Here is a 10,698-nt window from a genome sequence, read left to right on the forward strand (position 1 = left end):
CCTCTGGACTCAAGCATTGGATTCTGCATGAAATTTCAGTCAGATGGAAAGTTGGGAGGGAGGCGATGAATCTGAATGTTGGTTGCGGTAAATACAAGCAGAAATAGGTAACTGATTTTGAAATTTCGCAGCACTGACTGAGCTAACTTGATCGTCTGGTGATATAATCACAGACTAACAGACAAAACACTCGAAATCAATTCTTCGCCCGCTTTAACGGTCTTTTTAAATATATTTTAAGTTGGACTGTGGCCGCATTTGAGATTTTGGCGCCACTGATAAGGGAGCCCGGGGCTAGTTGGCGGTTGGGGTAAGTTGGAGGAAGCCCCTTTTCTCCGTTTCTTAGACATAAAGCGTTGCCTCTCGTTGTGTATCTCAAGTAATGTGAAACACATTATCCGATGTGTTTTTGTTGCAAAACATTTTGTTTTGCTGAAATTGCGCGCGATATTGTGTTTTCGAGCATACCAAGTACATTTTCTAAATTTTAAATACTTTGCGATACTTAGGGTGATTTTCAATCTGTTTCCCGAATGATTATATTTTTCGATAGCGCGTGAGCTTTCCACAAAAAAGTTATTTTTTAAATAGTTTTTAATAAAATATGCGGTTGGGGTAAGTTGGCGGTATAGCACGCCGGGCAAGTTGGCGGTACTATTAACAGTGTAAAAAAGTCATCAAAAAATTTTATTTCTGGGATTCACTCCAAAGTAATGAAATCTTTTTCTTGTGTATCTCGCCAATGTAGGAGACATTTATTCCGGCCAATTGCACGAAAAATTTCGAAAATTTGCTTTTGAATAGGGAGTAAGCGTCAAAGTCAAAATGCCGGGGTATTAAAACTGAAATATAATAGCGAATGTCGGTTAATATACAGTTTTCTCGAAAAGACATTCAGCGCGTTCCAAAAGGACCCTTGAGGTAATTGAATCTCCATTTGATTGCTTAGTTTTTGTCATATCCTACCATACCGCCAACTTACCCCGGGGCCGTGGTAAGTTGGCGGGTTTTCCGCGTCACATATTTTTGTCTCTAAAAAAAGAGAAATTGCATCAAACACTTTTAAAAAAAATCAGAGATGTTGCCAACAGTCTGCTCTTAAGAAATATGAAATTTTTGTATCACTTGTTCTGGAAGCACCGAGCTTTTGATAAACTAACACTGCCATCACTACATGTTTGGAGGTTCTGTGCTGATTGTATTAGAGATAGAACAATAAAATGTTGGAAAAAATTGTACTATTCTATACTATTCTATTCTATTTCGTTTTATTTTAACCCTTGCACAACCAGTATTGAAAAGCATCCTAGAAAACACTGCTGTTTTCTGTAGTGTTTTCCTTGGCAATATTACAATTTGAAGCATATTGACATATGTTGCAAATATCAAAAAGGCTAGGCCTACTGTGCAGAGTTGGGTTTGAAGATGTTTCAAAATTAAACGGCTATTAAATTATCCATTTAATGAATAATTTAATTACCAAATTGTTTTCAATCTTAAAGGAGGAAAAAACGAGAACAACCGTACCGACCGTTTCAGTTTGAAGGGAATATAATAAATCGTTGGTCCTTTGGGATGGGAGAGCGGTGTTTACACCTTTCCCTAGCCCTGACCACTGAAAAAAAGAATTTTAAGGAAGGAAAATCATCTCTCGGCATTAGAGCTGCGATGTTAATAAATAAATAAATAAATTCAATATCTTATTTAATTAATTTATGAAATCATATCCTATATATCTCCATACAATAAATATTTTCAAATCATACAGTCAAGCTTTTTATTTTATTGACCGTCCTCGGACAAAAAGAACCTTGAACAATACTGCCATATTTTGGAAACAAGTCATAACTTTATACAAGTTAAAAGATCAAAATGGACGACTGTTCTCTGTGATAAAACACATTTCTTTTGATATTTTGTAGAGGGACACAAAATAAAATCAATCTTTGATTGACCCAGGATTAAGGCGCAAAAACCGAACATCGAAACTCTTCCTGAAGGAAACTCCGTACAAAACCACCTTTGGCCAAACACAATTTACAGTAGTCAACGAAAGATAAAACCTTTGTTCCTGTTTACTATCAACAACTTTATTGCGAGTAAAAGTTTGTCGGGAATATCCCTCAAAACGAATTTCGACAGTCGGGTTCTACGTTCAAAATAAAAAGGAAAAAAAGAAAAAAATATCACGATAGAAATATAAAATTTAAAAGTGGTGTCAAGATAAACTCCAAATTCTACTACCTTACTTATATTTACAACAGGCTCCATCTGTGTTCATCCTCTTCAGTGTCATCTCTAGTCTGGAAACGACGCTGACACAAACACAAGAAGTGTATGAAACACGCATATCCGCTTTATACACGAATAAAGTTCATTACTTTGTTTGTGTATACAGCGGATGTACGTGTCTGAATCATTCGAATGAGTTAAATCGTTCCGCTAAACAACATACGAAAGCGAAAGGTTATATTTAAAAATGGAAGGATCTCACCAATTTGCTCGCGCCGCCTGTCGCAGAATTCTTCACTCAATATTTAACGTAATGCCTCCAGGCGACAGGGATGGAATATATAACTGTGGTTCAACCTTGTTTACCGACACCGGAGACGCCATCCGGGGATTCATCTCATCGTTTAGTTGCAGGAAATGTCTGTAAATTAAACAGCATCCTTTGATGCACCATCCAGGTACTTGATTTTTGAGAAAGGCCGTCACTAAGAACCTTACACTTCTCTGTGTGACACTGATCACAAAAACTGAAGCCTCGAATAGTCCATTTCAGCATACTGACAGGTTGCTGTTCAAAGCGCTCGTTACACAGGCTGTTAGAGAAACGAGCGCTTTGAACAGCAACCTGTCAGTATTGCAGTGTTCAAACCGATGACCACAAACTTGTCTCCGAAATTTAATCCAGACAATTACTTGGTAATTCTCGGTGTTTGAATTTGTTTCCATCAATTTTCCAAAATGTTAGTAGTACCGAGAACTGAATTTTGCAGGTGAAAAACGCGACATGTTGCGAAAACGCATCCACTTCCATCGAAAGCCTACTCGTTTTTTTGCGAATCGGAAGAAGTTGTACAAAATTTTATCAACGAACGTTGATTTTATTTTCTACAAGCTCTTTAAAAATCATTTCCACGTGCGTGATGCCTATAAGGCACCAAATATAAATTATATCCTGTATATCTCCATACTATAAATATTTTCAAATCATACAGTCGTTTTTGCTCTCATTATTAACACGAAGCCCTTTATTTCATTGAGCGCTCCTCGGACAAAATGAACGTTGAATAATACTGCCATATTTTCGAAACAAGTCATAACTTTATACAAGTTAAAAGCTCAAAATGCACGACTAATAAGCTGATTGTCAGCCCAAAATATGCGAATTTTGATCCAATTGTATAAAACATTAACAGATGATTTTTTTTATTTTCACGATTAGAATATATTGAAACTATGATTTTCGAAACGAGTTGAATCTGAACTTAAATCCTGATAAAGAAAATTTGAGGTTCACGTTAGTTTCATAATAATATGGTTTTTGGAACGCGTGTATGTGATGTTTATGTAGGGGGTACGAGAATAGAATAATTTGCTTTGCAAATCAGGAGAGCAATGTTGAAAATAAGTTTATAATAGTTATCTTAATATCAGCCAAACCCCATCTTGAAATTTCACATGCAAAATATTTTATAATAGATACAAGTTAATACCATGTTACTGCATTCCATTCCTCATACATACGATCTACCGTTTAACATTTTACATTCTTTCAATGCAATGCTTATATTGCGACCAACACAATTTAAAAAAAAAATCGCAAGACTGTTTTTAACCCTTTCATGTCCAACTTTTTCCTAGTGCATGAAGGGTTTCAAAACTATTTTTCCTTGAAAACGGTGGGGTCAAGAAACACGAAAAACCTTTTTTTTATAATGATAAATGCTTCCTTCGCAGTGCTAGAAGCTGCTCAATTTCCAAGGCTCAATGCAATAGTCCAATTACGTGAAAAATGTAGTCGAAGACAGTCGAAATTGATAGGTTTTATGTAATCCTGCAAAATAACTAAGATGTTTTCAGTTGTCAACGTAAACCATCCTTGGCAGCACTGCTTCATCGAAATCTAATCAGACCAATTGCAATAACTTCAGTTCTAGAGCTGATACGTGTAACTGTCAGTGCTTCATTGAAAGGTAGTAGTCACATTTGTTAGCCCTACTGGTTTTTGTGAGCGAATCTTGCCTAAATCAAAAGTTCTACCTGTTCAAAAACGTTGAAAACAGCAAGCGGAGAAAAACGCTGTTCAAGATATACAATTTTATTGAGCCTTATGGATGGGACAATATAATGTTTTATTATATTTCGATATTTTCTAAACAAACCTGATAATCTTATTTGTGCATTGATTCAGTGATTCAGTAATGCTACAGAATACAATCATAATACAAATACAATACAGACAAATCATTTTCGACAAAAATCCATATGGGACTCTTATACTTGAATGGGCAGTGAAGGGGTTAATAACAAAAACAAACCACCTCCAAATTTGTCGATTGTCATGGTGCCGAGCTGCTACGAGATAAAACAAACGTGACTGGCTAATTAGAAATACTCATTAGGCCCGCTATCCCGTCTTTCCCGTCTTTCGTACCCTAGTGAGGACTTCATCGAACCACACCCCAGAATTCAGCAATAAAAAACACAATGCCTGCTTTTACCAAAATATTTCTACTGTATAAAATTGGTTGACTCTCTGATTGGTGGCTGGTGTTGCACGCAAGAACCAGAGCTTCACACATGTGTGATGTGAGTGAGAGGCATGCAACAGTTAATCCCCAAAGACGTTAAAACCACGCTACCAGCCTGCTAGTCCACACTCGCTCACGACTAGTCGTAGTGAGAAGATCGTTGCTAGCTGCTAATTTCAAGAGTTTTTGTCAAGAAAAATTGTTTTGCATTCGCAACAGGTTAAATTTGTTTAAAAATTTGTAAACATTCAGCAAATCGTGAAAGAAAAATGGAAGTTGTTTTTACCATAAATGGAAAGACCTACCAAGGTGGGTACTATTTTGAGTGATATGGTGGAATAGAACGAAAGCTTTCGTAGATCATAAAACATTTCTGGAGAAACTTTTCAACAAGATGTAATTATTGCCTCTAATTGTCCAGTACCAATCGTAGAACAACGGTTTTGATTAACATTTTGTGCAAATGACTAAGAAGCTAAGTTATTAACGTTATTTATCTCTCATTGTTATTGCCGTAAACGGTTTTCTTTTGGACGCGAATTCAAGCCAATTACTTAAGTCCTATTGAGAATTTTCTCCAAATTTATCAATTGATACTATTATCAGAACACAAAAAGGCATATCATAATCGTCAAAAAATGACCTTGCGTATTCGCGTGTGTATATAAACTTCCAAATTTGAATGTCAAACATGTGATGCGATGATTGCCGGTAAAGATAAGTGTTTGTTGCATCGAAATATTGGGACTACATCAACACATTTTGTGCCATCGTAGCATGACTAGACAAAAAATAAATTGCTTTTAACGCTGAGAGTATATCTGTTATATTTTTATACGAATGTGGGTAAACAACCTGTAGTCGATCCAAAAACCGTACCCATCGATACTTCACTGAATTCATTCATAAGGAACCATGCCCACCTCAGTGGTACCAAGTTCATGTGTCTGGAGGGAGGCTGCGGAGCTTGCATTGTCAACGTTAATGGGATTCATCCCGCAACTAAGCAGCAGTCATCGTGGGCGGTTAATTCGGTAAATGGAAGCGCATATTCATAAACTTTGTGTTACAGAAGTTTTTTATTCTAGTGTCTTTTCCCCGTTTTCTCATGTCACGGATTGGACGTGATTACGGTTGAAGGGATTGGAGACAAACAGGATGGCTATCATCAGACGCAGAAAGTTTTGGCTCATTTCAACGGGACCCAGTGCGGGTACTGTTCTCCTGGAATGGTCATGAATATGTACAGTTTGCTGGAGTCCAAGCAGGGTAACGTTACCATGGCTGAGGTGGAAAATGCCTTCGGAGGTAACATTTGCCGTTGCACTGGCTATCGACCAATTCTGGATGCGTTCAAATCATTGGCACTCGATGCGGAACCCCGACTGAAGGAAGCATGCCAAGATATTGAAGATTTAACCAAAATCTGCCCGAAAACGGGAACGGCGTGTGCTGGAAAATGTTCTGTTGTTGGAAAGAATGACAGCAAACGAGAAGTACATTTAAGTTTCGTTGAGAATAAAGAGTGGCATAAGGTGTACAACGTGAGCGATATATTTGGGATTTTCGAAAAAATTGGCGCGAAATCGTACATGCTAGTCGCTGGCAACACTGCTCATGGTAAGTGGGTTTTAAAACCAAGATTTTATTCATCTTATGATCATTTCAATAAACGATTTCAGGTGTCTACCGAAGATGCGAAAATCTTCAAGTCTTTATAGATGTCAACTCTGTTGAAGAATTACGAACGCACTCATTTGGTAGTAAGCTAGTAATTGGAGCCAACGTTTCGCTGACAGAATTGATGACTATTCTGTCGGAGGCTGCATCCACGAATCCAAATTTCAACTATTGTTCGGAGCTGGTAAAGCACATTGACCTGATTGCAAATGTTCCGGTTCGCAACACTGGAACTATCGCTGGAAACCTTAGCATTAAACAACAACACAAAGAGTTTCCGTCGGATTTATACCTGATCCTGGAAGCTACCGGAGCTAAGCTAACGATTGGTAATACTATGGATCAAGAAAATGGTTCACATTTATAATTATCGTTCAATTACAGCGGAATCTGGTGGTAGAACAAGCTTAGTTACTCCTGAGCAGTTCGTCAACATGGATATGAAGAAGAAACTCATTTTGAATGTAATTTTGCCCGCGTTAGATCCAAAAGTGTTCGTGTTCCGTTCATTTAAGATCATGCCGAGAGCTCAAAACGCTCACGCATACGTTAACGGAGCCTTTTTGATGAAGTTTGGTCCAAGCAAGAAAACAATTGAAACCGCTACTGTTTGCTTTGGCGGGATCAATCCTAAGGTAGGTGTAATTTAGACAATATTAAAAATTAGTATAATCCAAAATCTCAACATTCATCAGTTCACGCATGCAATCCAAACGGAGAAATTCATAGCTGGAAAAAACCTGTTCGAAAACGAAATCTTCCAATCCACTCTTCTAACGCTTTCCAATGAGCTCAATCCAGATTGGGTGCTCCCAGATGCTTCCCCAGAATATCGCAAAAATTTAGCTATTTCGCTGTTCTACAAATTCGTTCTGAACATTGCGCCAGTAAAAGGTGCTATGATCGAGTCGCAGCTGAAGTCCGGAGGTACTGTCCTCGAGCGCCCACTATCAACCGCATCGCAAAGATTTGACACACATAAAGAAAACTGGCCGCTTACGAAGAACGTTCCGAAAATTGAAGGACTTGCGCAGACTTCCGGGGAAGCCAAGTTCGCAAACGACATGCCAACCCTTCCAAATGAGCTGTATGCCGCATTTGTTCTCGGTACGAAACCTCATGCAACCATTAAACAGCTGGACGCTTCTGAAGCATTGGTAAGAATGAGTCACAACTTCGCTTGAATCTAGAGTTATTACATTGTAAATTTTATTTCCCAGAACAAACCCGGTGTGGTAGCCTTCTTCTCCGCAAAAGATATCCCCGGAGCAAATAACTTCATGTACTTCCCGGACTTCATGGGTTCAGAGGTGGAACAGATCTTCGCCAGCGAAAAGGTCGAATACCATGGACAACCGATCGGATTGATCGTGGCGAACACATTTGCTATTGCAAACCGTGCCGTAAAATTTGTGAAGGTAACTTATGAAAAGACGGATCCTGATGTGGTTTTACCAACGGCTCAAGAGGTTCTGAAATTTAACGCTCAACATCGTATCAAGGAGATGCCCTATAGTACCCACGGAGAAAACTACGATTCAGCTCCTGAAGGCGAAATAAAAATCAAAGGTCATTTCGAGATTGGAGGACAATATCACTACTACATGGAGACCCAAACCTGTGTCTGCATACCTATTGAAGATGGTATGGATGTGTATTCGTCGACTCAATGGGTGGATCTGACACAGATGGCCATCGCAAGAATGCTGAAGGTTCCACAGAACAGCTTGAACCTCTACGTTCGAAGACTCGGCGGAGGATATGGTGGTAAGGTAAGTCGTGCTACTCTAATTGCATGCGCTTGTGCTCTGGCCGCTCATCTTACCAGAAGACCAGTTCGATTCGTAATGACTCTGGAAGCTAACATGGATGCTATTGGTAAACGCTATCCGGTCATAGCCGACTACGAAGTCGATGTAAACAAGGATGGAAAAATAGTAAAACTATACAACGAATATGTTCACGATTTCGGATATAGCTTGAATGAATCTGTAGGACACGCAGGACAGTTTTTCGCCAACTGCTACGATAAGAGTGTATTCAAAACGGTAGCCAAGGGAGCGAAGACAGACTGTGCCAGCAACACGTGGTGTCGAGCTCCGGGAACAACCGAAGGTGTCGCTATGATTGAAAATATTATGGAACACGTAGCGTTTGCCACTGGATTAGATCCTTTGAAGGTTCGCATGGCGAACATGCCGGAAGACATGAAAATGTTGGAACTAATGCCACAGTTCCGCATGGACGTAGAGTTTGATGCTAGAAAGAAAAAGGTTGATCAGTTTAATGTGGAGAATCGCTGGCGTAAGCGAGGAATCGCTATCGTCCCAATGAGATACCCGCAGGGTTATTTCGGATCACTGCATGCTATTGTTAGTATTTATCACGATGATGGGTCAGTTTCAATTGCTCATGGTGGAATCGAAATGGGTCAAGGTATGAATACTAAGGTCGCCCAAGTAGCCGCCCATGTATTGAGAATCCCGCTAAACAAGGTAATAATCAAACCAACCAATAACTTGACCGCTCCGAATGCAATTTGTAGTGGTGGTAGCATAACCAGTGAAGCAGTTTGTTTTGTGAGTAGATGTGTCCACTTGTTTCAGAATCATTTCACAATCAAAATTCTTATCCCATCCACAGGCCGTCAAGCGAGCTTGCGATGTACTTTTGGAACGTATAAATCCTATTCGGGAAGCTAACAAAGACGACTCGTGGGAGGTTCTCATCGACAAATGCCACATGCAAAGTGTCGACCTATGTGCAACCTACATGTACAAAGGGTCGGACCTTGTCCCGTATGTAATCTGGGGCCTCAGCTGTTCCGAAGTCGAGGTAGATGTTTTAACCGGTAATGTACAGTTCCTGCGTGTGGATATCTTGGAAGATGTTGGTGAAAGTTTAAGTCCCGGCATCGATGTCGGCCAAATTGAGGGATCGTTTGTCATGGGAATCGGATACTATTTAACGGAAGCTCTCGTGTACGACCCCGAGAATGGAGCACTGCTGACGAACCGAACCTGGACCTACAAACCACCGGGTGCGAAGGATATTCCTGTTGATTTCCGCATCCGATTCCTGCGGAACAGCTCTAACGAAGCTGGCGTTCTACGATCCAAAGCTACCGGTGAACCGGCCATGAATATGACTATTTCGATCATATTCGCCCTGAGACAAGCGTTACTTTCCGCCCGTAAAGATGCTGGTTTGCCGAGTGAGTGGATTGAATTGGGAGCACCTTCGACGCCGGATGAAATTTACATGTTGGCAGGTAATTCGCTGGAGCAGTTTAGACTGCAATAAGCAGATCAACGTCTACTTTAATAATTATACTACGGGGAGCATTATTGGTGATATTTATGGGAAAATATAAGATCAAAATTATGTTGATTATTAGAATAACCCACAAAATATTATACACCTACAATAGAAATATCATAGAAAATATACATATACCGAATAAATATTTCTTCTGCTGCGATATATTTGATACATACTTAGTATTTCGATTCCACTCATTGAATAATTGACGTACGATTAATGATATCTACATAAAGGGAGCAACGTAGACTTCACTTCGTTCAATATACCTATATTGATGAGAACGGCCAAATGATCTAAAATATTATATATTATTATTCCATTCTGGTGAATTGGAATAGGATTCTTGATTGCTCCGTCAATGTACCTCTATTTTTCATATCATGCTACTAATATGACTTGCACGGGTGTGTGTGTTAACCTTCCAAACCCCACTGGCCGGCAGTGGTATTATGGAAAAAGCTTTCTGCATATGGTCTGGCTTCCCTTTTCAAACAACTTGATTTCGCGATGAAGGAGGTGTTAGCTCTGCCGATTTTCCAATGACCCATTTCAGAATGACAGTGTCCTAGCGGTACATTCCGAAGTTATTTTCCCGTCGACAAGCCCCACTCAACTATAATACGAGTATCTTAAAACTTAAAATGAATTTGAGACGTACTAGTGGAGTGGATATAATAAAACCATCAACAATTTTCGATATGTTTGGAGGGGCACTGTATTTTAGACTATTTTTTCTGCGAGACATTGTTTATGAATGGCCCCCAACAGACAAATCGTTACAAAAGTTTGGTAAAAAAAATAACAATAAAGTGAATAAAAACAACGATACAACAGATAATGAAGGAATCAGCCGAAATTAATGAGTCCGTAGAAGGTTCTGAAAAATCCTAGACGTAGAGTTGAGCGATACAAATTAAAGTCGAAAACTGATGCG

At 39.2% G+C, this 10,698-nt stretch overlaps 1 protein-coding gene across 1 annotated transcript; it reads left to right on the top strand.

Annotated features, from left to right (window-relative positions):
- The first annotated feature begins 4,884 nt into the window (after nucleotides 1–4,884).
- LOC131689673 (uncharacterized) lies at nucleotides 4,885–9,921 on the top strand. Its single transcript, XM_058974923.1, has 8 exons — nucleotides 4,885–5,069; nucleotides 5,622–5,794; nucleotides 5,849–6,380; nucleotides 6,443–6,769; nucleotides 6,825–7,075; nucleotides 7,136–7,597; nucleotides 7,661–9,019; nucleotides 9,084–9,921. Exons 1-8 carry the CDS (start codon nucleotides 5,030–5,032, stop codon nucleotides 9,741–9,743), a joined length of 3,804 nt encoding a protein of 1,267 aa, XP_058830906.1. The 5' UTR covers nucleotides 4,885–5,029; the 3' UTR covers nucleotides 9,744–9,921.
- Nucleotides 9,922–10,698: the final 777 nt, after the last annotated feature.

This window comes from Topomyia yanbarensis, chromosome 3, assembly GCF_030247195.1.
Source record: "Topomyia yanbarensis strain Yona2022 chromosome 3, ASM3024719v1, whole genome shotgun sequence".
Classification (NCBI taxonomy): domain Eukaryota; kingdom Metazoa; phylum Arthropoda; class Insecta; order Diptera; family Culicidae; genus Topomyia; species Topomyia yanbarensis.

Coding starts and splice junctions, on each gene's coding strand:
- LOC131689673 (XM_058974923.1), top strand. CDS start 5,030: ATGGAAGTTGTTTTTACCATAAATGGAAAGACCTACCAAG. Junction 7,076..7,135: donor TTGGCGGGATCAATCCTAAG/GTAGGTGTAATT, acceptor AACATTCATCAG/TTCACGCATGCAATCCAAAC. Junction 9,020..9,083: donor CCAGTGAAGCAGTTTGTTTT/GTGAGTAGATGT, acceptor TCCCATCCACAG/GCCGTCAAGCGAGCTTGCGA.